Source organism: Pungitius pungitius, chromosome 13, assembly GCF_949316345.1.
Source record: "Pungitius pungitius chromosome 13, fPunPun2.1, whole genome shotgun sequence".
Classification (NCBI taxonomy): domain Eukaryota; kingdom Metazoa; phylum Chordata; class Actinopteri; order Perciformes; family Gasterosteidae; genus Pungitius; species Pungitius pungitius.
In genome coordinates this window covers 19537507-19563103 of record NC_084912.1, presented here as the reverse complement: position 1 = coordinate 19563103, position 25597 = coordinate 19537507, and the positions used below count along the sequence as shown (strand labels likewise).

The following is a 25597-nucleotide window of genomic DNA, read 5'->3' as shown; positions in this document are numbered from 1 at the left end:
ATTAAGTAGACATTGAAGGAAAGTGTCAAGCTTATATAATTGTTCCTAGAGAGATAAACCACGGTAATGTTTTGTTGAAACAAAGATGCTCGCGGAAAAACAAATATGTTTTTCAGGACTCGGCCTGTTTTGGGCGCTAGAGTAAACTACTGTTCTTCTCTGCTCCATTCACTTTATGCATATGCAAACATCGACAAATGTGCATTTACTTTGTTTATGTATCATAAATTACTAATGCAATAATAACCACAATGTGTGGGTGTCGTTCCAATACCAGTCTAATATAAATAATCTATGGATGTATCCCTTGATACAGGATATAAACGAATGTTCATGAAAATAAAGATGTGTTCCTTTTCTCACTGGACTGGATTCCTCACCTACACAGGTGGTTTGGGTGTCATCCAGCTGGTATCCTTCATCACAGTGGCAGGTGTAACCCTGTGCTGTGTTGTAACAAATCCCCTGGCCACAAATATAAGGGTTGATCTGGCATTCATCCACCTCTGTCCCAGAAGAAAGAGGAGAATGTCATCACAGCAGCAGTATTAGAAGTAGTAATGGGTCGTACATGCCGGAGGTCCCCAACCTTTTAGCAATCAAGCTGCTCAGCTTGTTAATCAACCAGTTAGAAAGCCAACGTGTTAGGATGGTCATGGAACTGTCAGCTGTTTAGTGGTGCTTCACTTGTTAACTAACTTAAAATACAACTTGTATGTATGTATACCCCACAACAGATGAGGGGAAACATAAAGAACAGAGAAGCTTACCAGCTGACTGGGTGGGAGCAATGTCCTGGCCGGCATTAGATGGGAGGATCTCCACTGGTGTAGGAGGAGAGCTCCTCTCAACTACTTCTAATGAATGAAAGAAATCACAATAATATGCATATTTCATTTTTCTCTTTTATGTATTCTCTGGACATATGAGAACGCAGGTAATTATTGTATTCTAATATTCATTTTGTATCAAGCACCAGAAAAGTTGTTGCGTAGCCCTGTGAGTTGATTTTACTGATGCTCACATAACAATGTTGACGCTATATGTTGTGCAGCTTTAGGAAAGAAGGACAATGGCCATTGTTTCACGTGTGAAAGAAAAGTAATAATCCTGTATGTATCCATGATTATATATATATCAATCCTATCAGACTATTTAATACTAGGGGAAATCAAGGAACATACGCAGCTTTGCAAACTCATCACAAGACCCTGACAATGGGCAGCGTCATCAGTAGAACAGCTCTAATGTTCTGAAAACAGGATTGTAGCTTGAAATGATTCAACACTCAAAGAAGATAGATAAATAGCATTGATCTGAAAAAAAGAATTAATAAATGCATTGATTAATAACAAGTTGTTCTAATGCCAGTATAAGAAAAGGTTACAGTACTGGTTGCCTTTTAGGACATCACACTAAACTTGTCAGCAGTGATTTCATTTGTACCTTCTGTGCAGCATTCATCATTCTTAGTTGTACTTAAAACACACCATAGAAGCTTTTCTAAGATATGTTTTCTGCCCATTTTTGCTGAAATAATGCTGACGTTAGCTTTCCAACGTCACAGCGAAAGGGCAGGTCACCATGTGATCATTGAACGGGATGACAGTCCAATTTGACTAAGTACTTTTAGCTTGACAAGCTGTGTCTGAGATGTCCTAAACGGCCAACCAGAAGGTCCATAGAGTAGTAAATCAGACACCTGGGAAGGCTGCTTCGATCCTGACAGTGGAAACACCTGGCGATAGCTGAGGCTGGATAGGTTCAACTACTGGTCTATTACTAACCATAGGAACTACCAGGTCCTTCAACGACAAGACACACAACAATAGCGAATGGACAAGGTCAACACAATTGGTGGACTGTAAAGATTACTTTCAGTTTATTATTTTGGCTCTGTTCACTGCATCTATCATGCAATACAAGCGTGCTTTGAAGCAGATTAGCCTTCAGAATGCATGGCAACTGACTGCAATTTGAGTACGGTGTGAAAATGAAGAGCTCAGCGAGCAAGCCAGGCTGCAAACAATGACTGCCACTTCTACATAGACTTCTGTCTGCATATGTTTGTTGACAGTGTGCAGGAAATCTTATTCTGGTAATTACATTAATATAAACAACATAGGTTCACATTGCTCTGTTCAGACCAGCTCAAAGTCATGCAGAAAAATAGCTGATTGACATGCAAAGGGTATTCTGCAATGCCACAGCGACTAAGGAGTTACTGTGTGCATGTAAACGGCTACAGACCGCATTTGCTCTTTAAGGTGCTCAACCTACCTGATCTGCTGCAGTTGTTGCTACTAAACACAGAAAAACAAAAACAAAAACCCTGAAATGTAAGTTTATGGTTATTATTTTCTTGTAACCATTCATACCAATGGCGAGGATAATAATAATAATAATAAATCGAACTTGTATAGCGCTTTTTTGGACACTCAAAGACGCTTTACATGGGGGAAAAAAACAAAAAAGGGGGTTTACGAAAAAGCTAGTTTGAACAGGTGGGTTTTGAGCACTGATTTGAAGGAAGGTAGTGAGTCAGAGTTTCTAATGGGCTGTGGGAGTGAGTTCCAAAGGGTGGGGGCGGCGATGGCAAAGGCTCGGTCCCCCAGGGTTCGGCGGTTAGTGCGAATGATAGGGGTGAGGCGGTTGGTGCCTGCTGAGCGGAGGTGGCGGGTGGGCTGGTGTTGTTGCAGGAGCTCAGAGAGGTAGGGCGGAGCCAGGTTATGGAGGGACTTATAAGTGAGGAGGAGGAGCTTGTATTGAATCCGATATTGAACAGGGAGCCAGTGGAGCTGTTCGAGGACCGGGGTGATGTGTTCTCTGGACCGGGTATGGGTGAGTAGGCGGGCAGCAGAGTTCTGGATGTATTGCAGTTTTTGGAGATGAGTGGTGGGAAGTCCATAGAGGAGGCTATTGCAGTAGTCGAGTCTGGAAGAGATGAATGCGTGGATGAGGATTTCTGCTGTTGACTGGGTAAGGGAGGGGCGGAGGCGGGCAATGTTGCGGAGGTGGAAGAAGGATGTTTTAGTGATGTGGTTAATGTGCGTTTGGTATGAGAGAGTGGAATCCATTATGATGCCGAGGTTGCGTACAGAGGGGGAGGGGGTGACATTGTGACCGTCGATGTGGAGGGTAAAGTTCTGGACAGAGGAGAGGAGAGATTTGGGGCCGGTGATGAGGAGTTCAGTTTTTTTGCTGTTGAGTTTGAGAAAGTTATTGTCCATCCAGGTTTTGATGTCGGAGATACAGTCAGTGATGGTGGAGAGGATAACCGGGGTGATGGATTTGGTGGCGATGTAGAGTTGGGTATCGTCAGCATAGCAGTGAAAGTTGAGTCCATGGTGGCGGATGATCCGACCGAGGGGAAGCATGTAGATGGTAAATAGGAGGGGGCCGAGCACGGAACCTTGGGGGACGCCGTGGGTGACAGGGGAAGTGTGGGAGTTGCAGTTGTTGACAGAGACAAAGTGGTGACGGTCGGAGAGGTATGAAGTGAACCAGAGGAGTGCTGTGCCGGAGATGCCGATTGATTGTAGACGGTGGAGGAGGATGGTATGGTTTATTGTATCAAAAGCTGCGGAGAGGTCGAGGAGGAGGAGGATGGATATGGAACCAGAGTCAGCGGCGAGGAGGAGATCATTTGTAACTTTAAGAAGTGCTGTTTCTGTGCTGTGGTGTGAACGGAATCCGGATTGAAATTTTTCGAAGAGATGGGAGGAGTGGAGATGTTGGTGGAGTTGAGTTATGACGGCGCGTTCCAAAATTTTTGAAAGTAACGGGAGATTGGAGATGGGTCTGAAATTGTCCAGGTTGTCAGGGTTAAGGCCGGGTTTTTTCAGGAGGGGAGTGATGGAGGCAAGTTTGAGTGGGGATGGGACAGATCCAGAGGTAAGGGAAGTGTTGATGATGCTGGTGATGAGAGGGATTAGAGTTGGTATGCAGGTTTTAAGGAGGGAAGATGGAATCGGGTCAAGCTGAGAGTTGGAGAATTTCATGTTTGTGAGAAGTTTGGTGGTTTCGGAGGGAGACAGAGGAGAGAAGGAGGGAAGGCAATGGAGTGTGAGTGGAGCGTGTTCATGTTCAGAGGGAAGAGAAGCGGAGGAAGTGGATGCAAGTGAACAGTGTATGGTATGGATTTTAGTATGATAGGATGACAGGAAGTTATTGCATTTGTCAGTAGTGAATGTGGAGGTTATATTGTCCTTGGGTTTAGTCAGTTTTGCAAAAGTGGAGAATAGTGTGCGGGGGTTGGAAGAATTTGAGTGGATGAGTTGTGAGTAGAAGTTGGACCGGGCAGTTTTGAGGGCGGAGTTATATGTGGTTACAGCTTGTTTGTAGGCTTGGGCATGGACAATGAGACCAGATTTTTTATGGAGCCTTTCAAGTTGTCTTTTTTGTTTTTTGAGATTGTGGAGATCTGGGGTGAACCAAGGGGCGGAGGTGGAGAAGGAGACTGAGGCAGTTTTGAGGGGGGCTGTTTGGTTGAGGCAGAAGGAGAGTGTGTGGTTGTAGAAGTTGACGAGATCAGAGGCAGTTGGATCTGAGGGAAGCGAAGAACTGGTGAAGGCATGGGATATGGATGCAGAGAGAGCGATGGGACTGATTGATTTCAGGTTACGGAATGTAATTGTTCTTGAGTGTTTGGCAGTGGGAGAGGGGGTAATAATGTCCAGGGTGATGACCAGATGATCAGAAATTGTGAGGTCGGTCAATGACAGGTTATGTATGGTGAGGGAGGATGTGGAACAAACCAGGTCCAGGATGTGTCCATGATTGTGTGTGGGGGAAGTAACATGCTGGGTGAGGCTGAGGCAGTTTAAAATGTCCAAAAAGTCAGATGTGAATTTGGCTGTAGGGGAGTCAATATGGATGTTGAAGTCACCGAGAAGGAGAACAGATGGGGAAATGGAGGACAGCTGAGTTACAAAATCTGTGAAATCTGAAAGAAATGCTGGGCAGTTTTTGGGGGGGCGGTAGATGACTGCAGCGGTAAGTGATTGGGAGCCGGGAAGTCTGAAAGCGAGGTGTTCAAAGGATGATACAGCCGGGATGGAGATGGAGCGGAGGGAGATGTCGCTGCGATGGATAACTGCGATGCCGCCTCCTCGCCGGTCCAAACGGGGTTTGTCAATGTAGGAGTAACCAGGTGGGGTGGTCTGATTTAGTGCAATATATTCCATGGGTTTGTGCCAGGTTTCTGTGAGACAAAGTATATCCAGTTTATTGTCATTGATGAATTCACAGAGGAGCAGGCTTTTATTATTGAGTGATCTTGTATTGAAGAGTGCTGTTTTAAGAGGCTTTTGTTGTGAAGTCCATGTGGCGGAAGTTGAGACAGGCAGGAGGTTAGATGAAGTCACGTGATGAGTACGCAGATGACGTATGCGGATGTTGTTGTTCCTGTGTACGAGCGGGAGTGAGCTGCGGGCGGACCAGAGAGATGGAATACTGTTTTCGCCACTGAGGTTGTAGAGAAGGCTGCGTCTTGAGCCTCGGTGGATGTAGGGGCGACGACGGAGAAGGCAGTGTTGTTGCAGAGTTGTTGTGATATCCGGTGAAGGAGGTGCGCGGTGGTTGAATCTGAAGAGCTGCAAGGACGTGTATCGAAGCGCCATGGACGGAGCCGGGGATGGCAACAGCCGCGGAGAGGCCAACAAGAAAGCCACGAAAAGTAGCCGCATTGCTGGCAGGCTGCTCCGGAGTGCAGGTCGGCCGGTAGCCGGGTTGTAGTCCGGGTTGTAGTCCGCTGCCCGAGCAGAACACAGCGCGGTTAGGCCATAGGCAGCCCCGGGAGCTAGCTTGATGGTGGTCACAGCAGAGTTCCACCGTGACAGGCGGCAGAACCGGGCGACCAGGCAGAGATACAGTCCAGATCTTGAGGCAGGGTCAGATGCCACCGGTACCAGGCAAAATCAGTACGTAAAAACCGTTTAGTTTCAAACAAACTTTTTCGACCGGAGTGAGAAGCGGCAGCCAAAACGCGCCAGCGTCCTCTCAGATGCATTGCATGCATGCAGACCAACATAGTTAGTTTATTGCACAACTTTTTAATGGACTATATTCATTTTAGCGAAGCGTGTCCAAGAGCTGGCAACTGTGTGAACCTTTCCCGAAGTAGCCCATCCTTTTTGGGTGGAAATATCCACTACGAAACACCTTTTGTCTGCCGAGTTTGATTAAACAATCATGTGAGGGCAGTTTACAAGATAATTATTCTGTGATTGTGAGAAAAAACAACATGTCTGCTATGTGAAACACCTTCATTGTAAATATAGCTCAGAGCTAGTTAAAGTCATCCCCTTATGATTATTATTATTCCAATAGTTCACAGACCCACTTCCCATGTTTCAATAAGGTCAAAACGGTTGCAGAAAATCTCCCCCGTTTATGCCAATAATGTGTGTGGCTACCAGGAGACACATTCCTATCAGTTTGAATACACATTTCCTGTCACGGTTTGGGTTCATGTCTCCTCTTATTTTGTAGTTTAATGCCCCTTGTGTCCCTGGGTTAGATTCACTTCCTGCCTTGACCCTGTGATTGGCTATCGTGTCCATGATGGTTTCCACCTGTGTCCAATCACTTGCACCTCCCCAGTGTAGTTAAGCCCTGTGTGTCTCTGGTTGCGTCATTGTAGTCTGCATGAATGTAGTCTGCAGTCTGCATGAATGAATACATGTATTCCTATATGAATACAACTATTGATTTTCAGGTGTGAATTGTGTCCTTCTTGGTGTATTTCAATTCTCTGTACATTGGGAAGAAGTGGAACAAACACGTGCATATGTGTCTTTCTGCACCTTTGTGCATGTATGTTTGTGATCATACTAGCAGTAGAATTAATAGAAGATATATCTATATATATATATATCTTCTATTAATTAATTAATTATATATATATATATATATATATATATATCTTCTATTGTGTATATATATATATATATATATATATATATATATATATATATATATATACACACACACATATAGTATAGAGTTATATGTAAGGCATGTAATTTAAAATACCAGCAAGTGCTTCCTACTGCATGTGCACTTCATGGCAGTCATAGGGACTGATGTGAATTGTTTGAATGTGGGAAGTGATTTACAGAGGAAAGGTCAGTGGGGCAGTGATTGTACAGGTTTGTTATGACAGGATATTGAGGTGCTTGTGGACACATTGGATGGCGCATGAAATTATTGATTTTTATTGAGATATAATAAACTTACATAATTAATTAATAATTACACAATACAACTTTGCCTTCCTATTGCCAACCTTGTTAGAGGAAATCAAACTGAAGGGCTCCCACATCTCGGAGCGACCTCTTTGCCAAAAGGTTCCATTGTAAATTTGCTCTTTGCTACTCTCAACACTGTATCAGTTTGACTGTATCAGACAGACAAGCCTGAACCCTGTTTCGCACCCATTTGAATCAAATCGAAGCGGTCACGTGACGGAACAAAGCTTCGGACGTCACTGATCACGTGATCAGCAGCGAACGGACCAAGCACCGATACATTTGCTTCGCCTTGCACTGGTTCATATTTCAACACAAGCTTTGAAGCACGAGGGTCGGAGGTAACAACACTAGTGTTAATCCCCGGGTTTTTTTCTGTGTTTTCTACAGTGAGGAGACCGAAGGCCAGACAGCTGAGTTGGACCGAGTGACCTGATCCCTCAAAAGAGGAAGAACCTGTTTTTGCCCTTTTCCCTTTGTTTGTACGTTAAAATAAACCGTACCCTTTTTTTGGTGCAGCCAGTCGTGACTCTGAGCAAAATCATTTTGCCCACACCCGTTGGTTGCCACAGGAGGAACGGAAACAATGCTGCCTTTAAGTAAAAAAATAGTCAGTTCTGTTCTTGTTTGCTTTTGTTTTCGGAAGAAGATAATAGATCACTTCTATGCCCTTATCTTTTCTCATTCAAGTCGACATTTGCCACTCCGAAGAATTCCCGTTGGCATAAGGAGAATTGATCAACGCGTAGTAAACCCAGAGTACACAGGGATAGTCAAAGAAACACATCGACCACAACAGTTATCTCAGAGTAAGAAGCTTTTGTCTGGATAGGTGAGTTGGGCATTTGTGGTGTGTAAAAGCAGCCGCTCAAAAAACACGGTGCCATTTGGGGTCTTACACATGACAAATGTAGATACTATAACTGTACAACGTATTAGTCAGCATTTGATTTTAAAAAATCAATTATAAATGTATTATAAACATTAAGCAACAACAAAAACAAAAGCGGCTTGTGCTAATTTAGTTTTCTTATGTGTGCCACAAACAATTTATGGTAAATTTACTAAACAAGAACCGGTAATGTTAAATGGTAGGAACTCACCTGGTATAATACCTTCTGGTTTCCCAAAGGCCTCCACTGGTCTCTCTGGCGTTGGCAGAGGTTGAGGGGGTAGTGGGTCATTGGGGTTCTGGTATTTGATGACTGGTTTATTGACAGGTGGATTTGGTAGAACAGTGTAGCCCATTCCACCCGGGCAGATGCCTTTGAAGTTATCTATAAAGTAATACAAAAGGGTACAAGTGCTATTATACAAGTGAAGACAGGAAGTGTAAAACTACTAACCCTACGAAATAACAATTATTTTCTGAAGCCGTAGTTCTCTGATGGCCTACTCCGGGTTGGTGGTTGGGGTGGCGGGTAAGGATGCCCCCTTGGAGAAGAGATTATATCTACATTCTGGCCTGGGAACACCTTGGTGTCCCCCAGTCAAAGCTGGCAGATGTGGCCCGGGAAAGCGAAGTTTGGGGTCCCCTATTGCACCCGTTGAACCTGCGACCAGACTCCGGATAAGCGGGCCCACCATAGCACAAGAACCAAGGCTGAGTTTTGGAATGTCTTACTGCTAGAGCACTTAAAACTTCCACCACCAGATTGCTACGGAGCAGGAGACACAGAGAGCTCAAAACATTCTCCCTTTAGTTGCCCAACCTCACGCGTAACAGCCAGTTTGCATGAATTCCATATTAAACCTCCTCAACTCTCTCCACAGATGTCGCACCCGGGTCGCAAACCAGGCGCTGCAGATTTGATTTTCATACAGGAACAAGACTCAGATGTTGATGAAAATGTGAGTTTCTCATTCTGGTCAACAACACAGTACATTTAAAAAGGGTTCTTTGAATTACACCTCTAGGTTTCAGAAACTGGCCCGCTGGGTCATACCAACTTAATAGATAATTCATAAAACAACCACCATACTAACCTAGCTAAACCTAACCTGTGCTTTTGTTTCTGTTTTCTTTTCCTCTTTGTCCCTCTTTTATTTTATTTTTTGTAATCAGTAACTATACTATGATCCAGACATTACCACCATATCGTTGTGTATTAGGAACAATGGCTTGCTAAGATTTAAAATGTGTGTATAATTGTCAGTAGTTAGTTAGCTAAAGTCATCTGCCCAGATGCTGCCCCACTGTCTGTGCAGACCTCTGACCTGTGGCATAAATTGTGGGATTTATCTTGGTGAAACAGCCCTGAGATCTGATTGGTCAAACCACACCCTGACACCACAGGGTCTCAGTGCTCTGACAGAGTTGATCCCCCCTCTACAAATGTTCTTTTGAATCGACTCCATTCGATGTGAGGTTAAGATGACAGTATCTCCAGTAAACCAACTGAACAGACTCTGGTCGGTAAAGACTGCTGCATCTCCAATAAACTTTCTTTCTGCTCCATCAAACGATAGGATTAAGGATTCAGGCTCTCCATCCTTCAGCGGTTAGGGTTATCCAGTCCAACGCTTGCTGGACCAGAGCTTCCCAGTCCTCACTCCCAGCACAAGCAGCTCAACTAGAAGAGCAAGCCTTTTATACCCCCTTTCCAGCTTGCGTCTTAAGAGAGCACAAACAAATGAGACCGGTATTTGGAACTAGTATCTACTCAGAGCAGGAATTCAGTTTCCAAGTGGCTTGACTGTGTGATGATGTTAACTGGTACCATGTCTCACTGTGGCAGCTAACATCTGCTTTGCTATGAGTCTTCTCTTCTGACTCATCATTTGCCACTAACCAATACACCTGTCCCCCCACACTCAGACTTACCGACAAAGAGGAGTTTAACACACGTGGTAAAGAAACCCAGTGTTGTGCCTGAACGCGTTCATTGAACAATAGTTCATGAACTCGATCATATTTTGGGCGAACGTGAACTGAACGTACTGTATTCATGCCGATGAACGTTACTTTGAACTCGTTCATTCTGGTGTCTGAACGGCGCGTTCTTTCAGGTTAACGTTGTTCAATAGGGTGCCAGATTTCTATAGAAAACACACCGTAAACGCGCCTTAATAAGTAGCGGAAAAAACACCCAATCTGGCAACACCAGCCACCAGTGTCGCAGCGCGCATGCGTCATCAAAAAAAAGAAATGCCTGGAGGCGACAGCAGCGTGTAGCAAAGAGACGGCGTATAATAATTTAAATGAGTTTTACGAAGTTACTGACAAGGTGGGTGAGGATGGGAGGAATCTGACCTTTCTTTGCAAACATTTGCACCTTAATGATAACTGTCATGTTTTTTTTCCTTATTTAAAAAAGACCATTCAAGCAGCATGTGTTTGAGAATGTACTGTAGGGGTGAACGCTGCAGCTGCTGCTAGTGTGGAGTGAATGGACAGCAACATTAAAGCAGCAATCCCCTCAATGCTAATGTAAACCCTGGTTGGATAAGGATTCAAAATTGGATATGAAGATTACATCTGATGCATAGCTTCAGTGTTAAAACTGATCAAATAATTGCTGTCTGTGGTTCTATATGGGCTGTGGCAATAATTTTGAAAAATAATAGCTTGCAGCAACATGGAAAAAGAACTGAACTAGTTGGAACTGTGAACTTAGTTCAAATATTTTGAAGTTTGGACTATGAACTGAACTAGTTCATTTTAAAATTTGTGAACTGAACTTTGAACTAGTTCATGTAGAGAGTGAACTTTCCCAACACTGAAGAAACCATGCCATGTGGTCGTTAGCTTTATTCACTGACTTATCTCAATGGAAGCCGTAAGCAACTCAGCCGTTTTTTTTTCTGCCATCAACCTTTGAAGTAATATCCACTATTTGTGCTTTGTCTTGTCTGGGTCCATAAGATGGAGCTCTCTGAATTTATCGAGGTGTATTCACTGTATCTAGCAAAACACATTGGCTGTTTAATTACAGCTGTGTGAACCTTAAATCAAGAGATTTTGCCCTGATTTAGATTAAACCGATAAAAGGGATATTGAACTAGTTCCATAGGAAAAAACGATCTATCAGGAATCAGGAAACGTTTATTGTATATCTAGTAGATATACAAATATTTAACTCGTGTACATTTTATCAGGAAGCATCAATGTTAAATTAGTCTAGTTTAGCTTTGGTAGTTATTTGTCATTATGACAGGATAACTGTCGGACTTGCCTTACCTGTTCCTGGTGGGGGGCATTTGTCACAACGAGGGCCCCAGGCTTTACCCACACTGCAGCAGCAGAGCTGTTTGCTCAGCATGGTAGATACTGGGTGCAAACATTGCCTCCCTGAGCTGACCAAACGGAAGCAAGGCCCTTTCTCCTCTTGGATGGCAGTGTTGGCTAAAGCAGAGTTTAGAAGGGGGCAGTAGTGCACCACAAAATAGAAGAAAACATAGATGGGGGGGAAAAGAGAACAAAGAGCGGAGAAATAAAGATGGTCCCCTTCACCAAAGCAACCTGAATGAACAAACCTATTTCTAAACCAACACCAATGCGTAGAGAAAAATACATGTTAACATACAGAAGTTGGAAATCCACATGTTGTGGTGGCACAAACTATTATATTATTTAAACAATTTAAGTCGATACTAAACACAGAAAACACCTTCAAAGCACAGACATGTTGTAGGAAAATATCCCTTTTATGCCAATTCTTCATGCACTATCAAAGTCAAGCACCAGCTGGGATTGAAGGCATGCAGCAGAGTTTGGCTCAGTTCAGCTTTTTGAGCTTTATGGTGGGAGTAGTCAGAAGAGTGCATAGAAGAGTTGAAGCCCCATTTATTATTGGACATGGCTACAATCCGAAGCCGAAGGTGTTTTGGGTGCTCGCTCCTTTAGCTTGACGCACGCTCCTGATCTTGAATCTAGAATCGATTGCTCTTCTTTAGTGTCCCGGATGTTGGTGTGTCAAGGTGGAAATTTTTTGGGTTGAATATTGTAGCCTCCAATTCTGTGACACAGTAAATCTGTGTCATCGGATCTTGAAAGAAAAAGGTTGAATTTTTTTAGGTTGAATTTTTTTGCGGTGTTTTAATGTTGAAAAACATTCAGGTACATCATTTCAATGCATAAATATTCAGTGCTAGAAATTCAATCACCTTTTTATTTCAACCCCCGATGGCACAGATTTACTTCCATACAAAAAAGCACAATTTTATTGTTGAATGTTCAAAGTAATGAAAATGTATGTTTTGTTTAGGATTCATATTAAAGTACCATAGGTGTATGCAATATCATTTTTTTATATTTGAGAAAGTATGATTTTATGCTTCTAATATTAATATGGCTTTAAGTGAACAGCAACAGACATTACAATATGAACGGACACTTGCCCCAGACACACAAACAAATGTATGCACGGAAAAAACATGCTCACAGCATGTCAATCAAGGATAACTGATAACTACCACAGCTAACTATTGCTACCGATTCATGTTCAAGATTGATGGCTTTAGCACTTCAGCGTGATCAGTTCCCTCTCAGGGAACTCGAGCTGCGTGGAAACGCCTCTGCGTGACCGCGTCACGTGTGAAATCTAACCAATGGCGAGCTGGTACGTCATAGGCGGGCGACGCCAGGACCAGGAAGCTATAAAGGGGCCCGAAGGGCAGGACCATTCATCTCTGTGCCTTCATCTAGTGCGTGTGAAGTTACCAATATGGCTGAGTGGTTTGTCCAGTGTGCCCCCCCTTGCACAGGTTTTATTACGGGCAGGGACTCGCACACAGGGACTCGCCCTCGAGGGGGCTGTGGAGACTGCGAGCGCCTTTCGTGGCGCACGCGTCTCTCTCGTCGAGCCCTCTTTGAGGAGGACGGCTCGATGAGACGCACTCCCTGCGGACAAATCCTTCCTCCTTGATGCCCCTCTCTCCCCGTCAACCCTCTTCGGGGGCGCCATAAAGCCCGTCGTTAGGCGCGCACCACCTGGCGCAGGAGAGCGTCGCACTACGTGCACCCCCTCGCCGAGGCTGGGCCGTAGCACGGCACTCTCAGGTGGGGCCTTTACACGGCAGGGCTGGTCTGAGGACGGCCACCGCCAAGAAAGCTTCGTCCAAGCGGCCCTGACGCTATAACTACCAGGGCCCGGAGGGTGATCCCCACCGGGGAGGGGTCAGGGTTTCACCGCACTACTCGATGCTCCCATCCCCCCGGTTCTCTCCAGGAGTCAGGCTGCTGTCCCCGCCATCGTTTCGGGGCATGGCCGGTTCCAGCGAGCGCGAGCACGAGGGCCGTTCGCCCCCTCCAAGGAGGGTTCCGGTTCTACTAGACCAGCGTGTCCCTGCCAGTGCACTGTTACAGGGCGCTGCGTCTGCAGACCCAAGACTTCCAGAGACCAGCCTCGAGGGGCTGGTGCCCCTGAGAGAGTTTTGGGAAGAGTGGCGAGCCCTCCCCAATGTATCTCAATGGGTCCTGCGTACAATCGACAGGGGTTAGCCATCTAATTCAGGTGGCAGTCGCCTCGCTTTGGAGGGGTGCTACCCACAGTGGTGGACCCCCAGCAGGCTCTGGTAATGGAGCAGGAAGTGCAGGCTCTGCTGCAGAAAGGAGCTATAGAACGAGTTCTACCTCCATGCAGAGAGTCGGGCTATTACAGCCGCTATTTCATCGTTCCAAAGAAGGATGGGGGCTTGCGTCCAATACTAGATCTACGCCAATTGAACCGCGCAGCCGTGAATTTGAGCTTCAAGATGCTCACTCTCAAACAGATCACGTCACAGATCAGGTCCCAGGACTGGTTTATCACGATAGATCTTCAGGAAGCCTATTTTCATGTACCCATCCTCCCACAACACAGGAAGTTCCTGAGGTCTGCTTTTGGGGACAAAGCTTACCAGTACTGGGTTCTTCCGTTTGGCCTAGCCCTCTCACCCCGTTCGTTTACCAAGTGCGTGGATGCAGCTCTGGCACCACTGTGTCTCCAGGGCATCTGCATCTTGAACTACATCAACGACTGGTTGATTTTAGCGTCATCCGAGCGGCTGGTGGCCCAACATTGAGATGTTGTGCTCGCCCACATCAACCGTCTGGGGCTGAGACTCAACGCCAGGAAAAGCGTGCTGTCCCCAGTGCAGAGGACCACCTTCCTGGGCGTTATTTGGGATTCGACCACGATGCGGGCACATCTGTCTCCTGCTCAAGTAGCTTCGATCCTCTCTGCAGTCAAGCAGGCCAAGCTAGGCCAAGCCACTCACTGTGAAACAGTTTCAGAGACTGTTGGGTCTACTGGCAGCGGCATCCAACGTGATCCCTTGCAGCCCTTTTACACTTGATACCGTTGCAGTGGTGGCTCAGGGCCAAGGAGTTCTCCCTGAGGGGAAACCAGCGCCGTCTGATCAAGGTCACTCGGCGTTGCCTGCGGGCCCTGGCCATATGGAGGGACCCTTGGTTTTTATCCCAAGAGCCTGTTCTAGGAGCGATCTGTCGCCGATTCACTCTCACGACAGACGCTTCCCTCACGGGCTGGGGTGCGATCATGAGTGGTCACTCAGCCTGGGAGCTGTGGCAACATCATACCCAGTTTTGGCACATAAACCAGCTGGAGATGTTGGCAGTGTTTCAGGCACCAGCATTTTCTTGTCCGGTCAGACAACACATCGGTGGTCTCGTACATCAACCATCAGTGGGGCCTGCGCTCACGGCCGCTTTACAAGCTAGCCCGCCAGGTCGACCTGTGGTCGCTCAGGAAACTCCACTCACTGAGAGCGGTTTATATCCCAGGGTACTTAAACCAGGGGGCAGACGCCCTGTCGAGACAGGGCCCGAGGCCCGGGGACTGGAGACTCAATCTACTGTTGGTAGCCCCAGTCTGGCCGGCCCAAGTATGGTTCACAGACCTTATATTGCTCCTCACAGGACTTACTGTCGCAGGCGTCGGGGTCCATCGTTCACCCCCTCCCGGAGCTATGGAAACTATGGGCGTGGCCCCTGAGGGGGCCCGCCTCTTAGAATCCGGTCTCTCGACCGAGGCCGTGGAGACCAGAGCCCCCGCTACAAGGAAGGCGTATGCAGGTAGGTGGAGGCTCTTTGCCACTTGGTGTGGGGAACGACAGCTAGACCCAGTTTCTCCACAGGTTTATCCCCGTCTACTATCAAAGTATATGGAAGTGGCGGCCCTATCGGCAACTCATGCCCCACTAGATGGGCGTTCTCTGGGGAGACACCCACTGGTATCCCGCTTCATTCGTGCTGAGGCCAGCATCCAGCACTAGAGTACCGTCCTGGGACCTGGCCGTCGTACTAGAAGGTCTCTCCGGTGCTCCTTTCGAGCCCATCGCAGAGGTCGCAGTGAAGTACGTGGCTCTTAAGACCCTCTTCCTGCTGGCTATTTCTTCCCTCAAAAGAATTGGAGATATGCAAGCCCTCTCGGTGGCCCACTCGTGCTTGGAATTTGCACCCCAAGTATACATTCTTTGTGTTCACCTGATGTTATACGTTATCTCCTTCCCTCATCATATAAGAGCTCTGTCTAAAACTAAACAGTTGGAGGCTCCAGGTTTGGATGTTAATCAATGAGAAAACGATGACACATATCTTATATTGTAGGACTTACTTATGCAAGTGGTGAGTGTGGGGTCAGGGACATAGCCTGCTTTACACATGCACCTGTAGCTGCCCACACTGTTCTGGCAGTTTCCATTAGGACACACGCCCTGCAGCTGGCACTCATCGACATCTGTAAATCAAAACACAGTCACTCAAGGGATTCTTCAAAGGATTTCCTAACATTGCAAGATTCACTACTTCAATAAAGGAAAGAAACTTGACACAGGTCTATCAAGATGTTCTTTTACTATCCCGTGCCTTCGTCCAATTTCACCTGCAGCAGCTTCAGCATCATGTTATACTTATTTATTGAAGGTATGCATTACCCTATCAAAGTAAAAACAGGATATCAAGTAAGAAATAGTATATATTACCTTTCTATTTTCATTAACATGTAGTATTATGTTTTTTTTTCTATGTCCGGTGTTCTGATACATAGTGGAGGAGATTGATAGACAGACAATCTCAACAAAGCCAGGTCTTTTATTGTATATGTTGGCTAGTTTTTTTTAAATTAACTTCATCCTAAGCCTACGTAAGTTGTTTTTGGTGGAAAGTTGACAGCTTGCGTTGTCATAGAAGCCCTTATACTCCACTCTTTTAAACGCACAGGCTAAGCTGGTCTTAAGCCTAATGTCAAGTACATTTCGATTTATTGCTCCTGTTAAATTGCTGATGTTAAAAACCTCAAACCCAGCCCAAATCTATGTGTAGTTATGGATTCAGACCTCAATTTGAACAGTTATATAAAGACATTTACACCATTAAAATTGTTGTCTTACAGCATGATCAAATATCTTTACGTCTCTCCCAAGCTCTCCAAAAACATCTCAGTAGTTCAAACCAGCAGTCCAGAAACCAAAGGGTGGGCCATGGTCTGGATCAAAAGGTAGAGCAACCAATAGACAGACATCTGTCTCTAGAACCACGGCGCTAAAAAGTCTAATGTTTTCAGCTACTCTAATGTACTTTCCTGTGCCAGCTCACTAGTGAATTTTTGAAAAAGTTTTAACAGGTCAGATCATTTCAGTAAGAAAATACTGAAAATGATAAATACTGAATACTGAAATAATGTAAGGCATGATGTAGAGGTAATAGGTGTGTAGTGAATATGGTGACTTCCATTCTACACAAAGAAACCTAAAAGAAGAAAGAAATCTAACCAGAAGTGCAAGAGAGAAGATAAAGTGCAGAGTATATATAAATAAATGTACAGTGTAAAATATACATGGAGCAGTATATGTAAATATGAATGACAAGGTGCAAAAATGTCATAATTGTGCGAATATTGTGCAAAAAGTGCATATTCTACAGCTGTATTGTACAGTTCTTCTGTATGTTTTATTAATGAAACAATATCATAACTCATTTGAAAGCGTGTTTTTTTTATTTCACAACCAACCTGGAAAACACTACAGAGAATTTAATAAAGCAATAAGGTACGACATGCTGTACTTTATCGTGCAATAATGTAACAGTTCGAGGGTGTAGTTAGGCCCGACGCGCAGCAGAGATATAACATGTCCTGCACCATTTCATTTGTCTTTCCGGGGGGTTTCCAGCGATTGCCAATGAGCTGAAAGCCAAAAGGTCAACTAATGGTCCCGCAAAATCTAACGTGTTACTTAGTGTGCAGTGATATGGAACGCTGAGGTCAATATGAACAGCAACCGTACATTATCGCTGAATAATGCACCCCCTGTGACTCGCTATCGATCAATCAGAGCGCTGGATTTCATCTACCCGTGTTATAATTTTTTATAGTGTATCCCAGGTCCTTATTCTAAAAATATTAATTATATGTTAGCAATGCTTAGTAAAACGTTTTTTAATGGAAATGGTTTCCGACAACGCTGAAAGCAACAAAAGGTGGAAGTGAAGCATTCAAAAATGCACTCTCCACTAGTTTCTTACCTTGGCAATGAGTGCTGTTGATTCTCCTGTAACCCTGAGGACAATCTATCAGAGGAATAGCTGATAATGGGAGAAGAAAGTGGAAGGAGAAAACTTTCAGTCATGTATTTATGAATGTTTAAACAGTAATATGCAGATTATTAGAAACATTAGAAAAACATTTCTGGTTTGGTATAGTTGAGTGACAGGTTCATTCGTCAGACACCAAGTCTGATCACTAGAAACATTGACATGGTTTGCCTGTAAAGGTAGGGAGGTTCTATATATCCAAAGGACCTCATATCTTTGGGCTTGTGCTTACTAGTTTATTCATAAAGTAGTCAACTAACGAGTAAAATGTAACATGACATATTTCTCTAACCCTACACAGCAAAATCCTTAGAGTTAATTTCCAGTGTTGGGCAAAAGGGTTGAAGTGCAGAGTTGAAATCACACTTGAAAAAAGATTTCTTACAGAATCAATTGTATAAAAGAGCTGGAGTCACTTTCCAGTGTCAAGATCAGATTCATTTGCAACACTTAGTAGAGTTAAATGAACTCTTTGATAGGATTGAAATGTAACTGTACAGTGTCACACTTCTTGGTATCAGGCTTAACTCCATGTAATACGGTGCATGGATAGGAGAGGGTGCACCAGGAACCACCGGGTTGTTGGTTCAAACCCTGACCTACCCATGTTCTATGTCAAAGTGTCCCTGAGCAATACACCTAACCCTGAACTGCTCCCTGGGCTAAAATGTAAACTCCACAACTTAAAAATGCTCAGCTAAATGACGTTGTATTCAACACTGAGCAGATTTATTTTGACACTTATTCCAAGTTAAATTGTTAACACTTTGTTGAGTGTTGATTTAACACTGACAAGGTTGGGACAATATAAACACCAGCTTAGAGTTAGAATTGAATCTCACAGAGTCAATTTAACTCTCTGAAGTCTGCTGTGTAGGCTTCCTTTACACTACAATCATCAGTGCTCATCTTGGGTCAGTGTTTTGTTTGTGCTAGGCGGCATCGGGGACTCAAAATGGCAAAAGCGATGTAAGCCACTTTATATTGTAAGACTATGTAGGAAGAGAATAAACCTCAGGTTGTGATCTCTGTTTGAAGATTCAAATCGATTGCATGGAACTGATCCAATGCGTTGCTCTAAAATCAACAGGTCACCAATAGGTATTAAGTGGAGAACAAGAATAGAGATGGGCAGCTGAAGGTTACACACCAATGGTCATAAACTGTGCACAAGATAGTGATAACAAGGATGAGGAGAGTGAGATACAGGTTTCATTATTGACTTTCGTGGTATGGATGAGGAGTTAGAGCCAGTTGTTTGGGATGGGTATAGCTTCATACTGCAGATGTGATGGAAAAAGAAAAGTGCAATAATTTCAATAACATTGGTCGGACTCAGATTCAATAGCAAAGAAACTACCACGTATTTGACCCACATTTGACAGTGGGACAAATCAGAATGAAAACATATTGTGTCATTTCTTCTGTCTATATTGTCTAAACAACCAAGATAACCTGCAATATTTAATGTTTTTGGCCACTTCAGGGCAGCAGAAACAAGTTGTCAACACAACATTGACAAATCATCACTTTTCAGGTTGTTTTGACTAAAGTACACTGCCTTTTAGCTATGTTTTTGGTCTGCACTAATTCCTCAAGGAAATATCTCACTTTAGAGGCTGTGAGGGCCCAACTGGTGAGCAGCGCCCCACATGGCTTGGAGTAGCCAGGCGACGGCCTCCAAGAGGCGTGGTAGTGGATGGGCGGTACTACAACAGGTGGCCCTAAGTGCACCTCCCAGGTGTTTTGAATCAGAACCACAATCAGGAGCCAGTGAAAGGGAGGGTGAGGCGACACTGCTGGACAAAGGCAACGGACCGAAACTCCCTTCTCACTCCCTTCTCACTCCCTTCTCACTCCCTTCTCACTCCAGCTGAGCCTCCTGATGCCTCCGGCAATCCCGGTGAACCCGGCGTTTTGAGTTTGTTTATGCCCCCTCCCCTCTTCCCCTCAGATTATAACGAATAAAAAAATTTCTGCAACCCTTGGGTTTTGGCTGCTCCTTTATTCCCACCTGAAGCCACTGACCCCCCTCGGAAGACCGGGTGCCCACAAGGCTAAATGCTCCATAACGTACAGCTTGTCGCTAACCATGTCAGCTGGTAGTGTTCAGCCAGTAGAGAGTTCTCTGAACCCACGCAATGAGTGAGACTGACCCAAATACGTGTGGGTTGATATGCAGAAAGAAGACGTTTGCTTCATCTAGACAGCATCTTCACAACCTAAACAATTTAATTACTTTGGAATGAAGTGTAACACAACATTTTCTTCATAAAACTGAAGTTGCATTAAATTGAAATGAAAGTACTCAATTGACTAAGAAGTAGATGGGGAAAGAATGAAGACAGTTAGAGGTAGCCATGAAAGGAGAAAATGAATCAGATAGAATAACAGAAGGGACACTGGAGACCAGTAGACCTGTAAGCCACTCAGAACAAACCACAGAGCAACAAGTCAAACAGGCTTGAGATTGGGGCGCTGCAGTAATGCTGGACAAAGGCTCCAGTGGGGAGGTGGTACTCAAATACCTGCAAGCATATTGAAATGTTGCTCCTTGGAAAGAACAAGGCAATGTTTGTTTGAGCAATAACGCCAATGTATTTACCAGCTACCAGTGTCCCAATGGAACAATGGACTATTTCACAGAAAAGTTCAGAATTCATGCCCCTGCCATTCCTGAGGAGAACAGAAGAAAGGACACATGGCTTTGTAGTGACCCACTGAAAGAAGTGATTAGTGAGGCTAAAATGTTTCTCGCGTGGTGTTGTGATGTGGGATAAAACTGGCACAAGTGACTGCTGATGAAACAAAAACGCGAAGTTATATAGGAACATAACAGTAACCTCATATAAAGCACTGAAGTACCCCAACTGCTGAAGGATCTAGAACACATACTGTATGTCAAACTCGCGACCCTGTTCACGCACACAATCACACAAAGCAGCAACGTTTTGAGGCATGAAGACGTTCTGAAAGAAATGTGTTGCTCAAAAATGACCAACATGTGTGAAAAAACATCCAAACTTACACGCTTCATTGGGACACTTCTGGCATTTGTGGAAACCCCAGGATGTGCCAATGGTCCCACAACACTGCTCCTGCTTAGTGAGACCTGGCAGAGCCTTCCCACACTGAAACATACAGATATGCACAGTGAGAGAGAGAAAAGGAATGGACAGTGTTTGAATAATAATGTATGTAAATTGTATGTCTGATCACTCGGATGACTGTCCCGTATATTCATGTAAGTGTGACCTGGTTATGACTCTATTTATGACCTCCACTTAAACTCAGCATTGTGAATTTTCATGAGGTGCACAGAGATAAATACTTTTTTATTCCAATGACATTTCAGTAAACACCCTTTGTAGCTAGCAAAGAAATGCATGATTATTGACTATTGGAGTGACTGGTTTTGTGTGAGGAACTTTAAGTTCCACAATGCCAGATTGTTCTGTCCACATCCCAATGAGAAGGATCACGGTGCCAACATTTACTACTTAGCACTGGACACCAGGTACACCTGAGGCTGATATAAATGTAGTCATTGTGTCATAGACCTAATGTGCACAATTTCACATCAAGGCTGAATAAAGTCAATTTTTAAAAATAAATACATTATTCATACATACTAATATCACAAATTTGCCACGTAGCGCTATTACAATCTGCACTGCATGCAACATCCTCAAAACTAAGTGCTAGAGCAGCCGGCTCGGAAAATCCCGGCTGAGTGATTTGAAGAAGGAAGAGTGCAGGAGAAATGACTGTATACATCCATGTGGAAAAACCAAATAAACACTTTTAGAGAAATACATTTAAGCCAATGTTGCGTGTTCAATTAATCACTAAAGTCTCCAGATCGTATTGAACAAATCTCAAAAGTACTGCATGAACTGCTTAGTCAAGTTTTTATCCGACCACCACGGCGCTCCAGCTCTAATTAGAAGAACAACAGGTGCTTTGATGGCACTTGTGCGCGTGAACGTGCCTGTGCACGTTCTGCTGGCTCATGGTCGCTGCCCTACACACCTTGTTGTGAAAGGGTCCCACCCACCCTATTTCCTCTCAGCTAAGCACTATTAGCTCTGCCAGCACTTTTGCAATTGTTTTCATTGTTTGCACTGTTATCCGGTGTTAGTGGCATTATAAGCATTTTAAGGGAAATTGAAGGGCAATATAAATGGTTCCAATTCTGAATATAGCACTTTTGATGTCCAATAAAGAAATGCTCTGTATGTTCTTAAGTAACTTAGAGACAGTAAACATATGGGGGGTGATATTGAACATTTCTTTGCAAATAAAATAAATTCTTACTCGCATTCCCCTGAATTTAGTGAGTTTCTATTCCTTCGAGATGCGCTGATTGACCACTTATCAGATGGAACTCGTGTTGTAGTTTGTAGTAATTGAAACCCTAAAGAAAGAAACCAAGCTGTTCTCTCTCTGAGTCAGCAGCCATAATACATTGGCTTTCAATCATTGGTTTTAGTGCTGTACCTGTACATAGTCATAATATTAACTCCATGTGAAGTCTGTGTGTCAAAAGTAGACACCAATGTTAATAATGTAACACATTTTTAAAGATGTATACTGGGATGTTACCGGCTTTGATAAGACATGGCACAACCCTAGTTTAAATACTCCCCCCTCTTATCCAGAGGCTCCACTGACATTACTCAATTCTTTTAGTATTGTTATCTTGACATTGTGGTGCCTCCTGCCTCCCGACAATGCAGTTACAATATAACTACTGAAATTGATAATGCTCAGTTATATATTATTTTGTAACAACCACTGATGGTGTTATTAGGAACTATGCGTTATCCAACAGTTTTCTGCTTAAAAGTCACAACGTGTGACACATTCATGTCACATGGATTGGATGTTGAATGTCTGTCACTTTCCTTTTTTCTAACCTCCTTTCTCTCAGTTAAAGAGAGAGTTTCTGTACTGATGTAAGGGCACTGGGTCAGATGATGTTGTTTGTGTACAGATTGTAAAAACCGAGGCAAATTTGTAATTACGACTACAAAAATAAATTGAATTGAAAATGCATTTAATTTGCTACAAGGTTACACAGATGCTTCTTGTTCCTTAAGATGTTGTTTAGTTTTATTCAGGCAGCATTAAGTAAACATTACTGAAATTGTACCTGACTCCCCGCTGTCTCCTGGAAGCAGCGACCCAGAGTGTTCTTGGTGACAGGCTGGTACTGAGGGACCTGGTAGCCATGCTGGCTGGGGTAAATGTTGTAGCCGTGGTGCTGGATCTTCTGGCTGCTCTGCGTGTTGTGATAGGTGTAACTAGTGGATGAAGAGGAGCCTGACTGGGAATCTTTCAGCTGGTACCCGTTGCTCTGGTAGTTATCAAGCTGGGACACCTGGTGGACCTGGACAGAAGCCTCTGGAGGATGTTTGATGTGGATGTTGACAAGGCTGGGACTGAACCCTGGAAGAACACGGGAAACATGAACAATACAATTATTAATGAACAATGTCAGAATAAAAAGGGAGGTGGGGGTATTACTGACCAATGCTTGAACCCAAAGATCAACTTTTGCTTTGAAAGGACAAATGTTTTGCAGAAAACCTGTCAAAAAGTGGAGGGGTTATAGTTGGAAAGATGTGTTATACAGTGGGGAGCAGTAGCGGCTGGTGAATTTTATTGTAGGGGGGGCTAAATAAAGATTTTCTTTTCACACACAAATGAAGCATTCTGGTGCATTCTGACAAAATAATAGAGACAAAATAGAACATTTTCTTACAAAGGCAAATGGGGCCAAGGAAAAAGTTTTAACTTAATGTATTTGCCTTGTAGAATTTAGTAAGATTAAGTGCAAATACATCAATAGAAATTGGGAATTATACACAAGTTAACAGAATGTGATTCTAAAATGGGTGAGTGTGTTACGGCCAATCTATTGTGTTGGTCAGTGTTGGGAAAGTTCACTCTCTACATGAACTAGTTCAAAGTTCAGTTCACAAATTTTAAAATGAACTAGTTCAGTTCATAGTCCAAACTTCAAAATATTTGAACTAAGTTCACAGTTCCAACTAGTTCAGTTCTTATTCCATGTTGCTGCAAGCTATTATTTTTCAAAATTATTGCCACAGCCCATATAGAACCACAGACAGCAATTATTTGATCAGTTTTAACACTGAAGCTATGCATCAGATGTAATCTTCATATCCAATTTTGAATCCTTATCCAACCAGGGTTTACATTAGCATTGAGGGGATTGCTGCTTTAATGTTGCTGTCCATTCACTCCACACTAGCAGCAGCTGCAGCGTTCACCCCTACAGTACATTCTCAAACACATGCTGCTTGAATGGTCTTTTTTAAATAAGGAAAAAAAACATGACAGTTATCATTAAGGTGCAAATGTTTGCAAAGAAAGGTCAGATTCCTCCCATCCTCACCGACCTTGTCAGTAACTTCATAAAACTCATTTAAATTATTATACGCCGTCTCTTTGCTACACGCTGCTGTCGCCTCCATGCATTCTTTTTTTTGATGATGCATGCGGCGCTGCGACACTGGTGGCTGGTGTTGCCAGATCGGGTGTTTTTTCCGCTACTTATTAAGGCGCGTTTACGGTGTGTTTTCTATAGAAATCTGGCACCCTATTTGAACGATGTTAACCTGAAAGAACGCGCCGTTCATAGACACCAGAATGAACGAGTTCACAGTGACGCCAAAAATATGATCGAGTTCATGAACTATTGTTCAATGAACGCGTTCAGGCACAACACTGGTGTTGCTAATATCCCCACCCCCCTCGCTCTCTTTGCTCAGTTACGTATGACGCAAGCGCGTAAGTGCGAGCCCCAAATCCTCATTGAAAAGGCATTGAAGGCTCGATTTTCGAGAAAAAAAAGTTTAAACATGAGAGTCAACGGGAGAATGCTTGGGCAATTCTCCACGTCAATGAATTCACCCCAAAAGAGGCGGGACTCGCGGCAGGCGCGCGACCATTTGAAACGTGGCCTGAATCTGACAAATCTGATTGGACAATGACAGATAATATGTCTAGTGCACTGAAAACTACTTTTGCTGTGATATAATTTGTTGAACCCCCCCTCTTTCTCCCAGTTGGTGGGGCGTTGCCCAAATTGCCCCTATACACCATCCGCCCCTGGCGGGGAGTAAATAACACTGAGCTGAGTTTCATTATGGGAATTGCAAAATCCAGCATTTTGGAATTTAAGCAATATTGTGAGTACAAATCTTGAAATCATATTTGATTTTGATGTTGTAACATTATCTTCACACTTGCCTCTGATTGACTTGAGATCCAACACCTATGTGCAGTTTCATCTGCTCTACAAAAAAGTCATTGAGGACCCGCAGCTCTGCCTACCAAAGTTTTCCACCATTTTGAATGTATTTTTGCAAACTTCTCCTACATGATGTTGTAAATCATTATTGGATATAGGCCATTGAGAATTATTGAAATCTTGTTGAGATCTCATTGTGTCTAGAAGATAGGGACCAATGACCCTGTTAAGGGTGAGGGCGTTTCATCAAGAACTAGCATCTCCAACTGTGTTCCATATGAGCATTACGCATCCCAGAAGATGCCCTGCAATTCTGCTTTTTGTGTCATTTATTTGGTTTTATCTCCATTCTACAGACTTGAGATCAACTTAAAATTTGCTCAGGATGCTCTTCAGACCTTTAAGATGAAAAATGATCAAAATCGCGAGTTTCCGTTGAATGACCATGACTGGGCGTGGTTCCCATTTCACGCCCATTTTTTGCATGTTGCCATGAAAGAAGACGTTGTAATTCCAAGGTGCATTATCCAA

At 43.9% G+C, this 25597-nt stretch overlaps 1 protein-coding gene across 3 annotated transcripts in view; it reads right to left on the bottom strand.

The window, feature by feature from the left end:
- The window catches only part of ltbp1 (latent transforming growth factor beta binding protein 1), a 71850-nt gene that overhangs the window by 19008 nt on the left and 27245 nt on the right, over positions 1-25597 (bottom strand). The window contains exons 7-16 of one of the 3 annotated variants that reach the window (XM_037464879.2): positions 22940-23235; positions 20813-20915; positions 17716-17775; positions 15809-15931; positions 11431-11595; positions 8354-8527; positions 2281-2303; positions 1703-1805; positions 771-857; positions 381-506 (exon numbers count right to left, since the gene is read on the bottom strand). In XM_037464879.2, the coding sequence (XP_037320776.2) occupies positions 381-506; positions 771-857; positions 1703-1805; positions 2281-2303; positions 8354-8527; positions 11431-11595; positions 15809-15931; positions 17716-17775; positions 20813-20915; positions 22940-23235 (1260 nt within the window). The remainder of the gene's footprint in view (positions 1-380; positions 507-770; positions 858-1702; positions 1806-2280; positions 2304-8353; positions 8528-11430; positions 11596-15808; positions 15932-17715; positions 17776-20812; positions 20916-22939; positions 23236-25597) is intronic. The other 2 variants (XM_037464882.2, XM_037464881.2) reach the window with 2 other exon arrangements.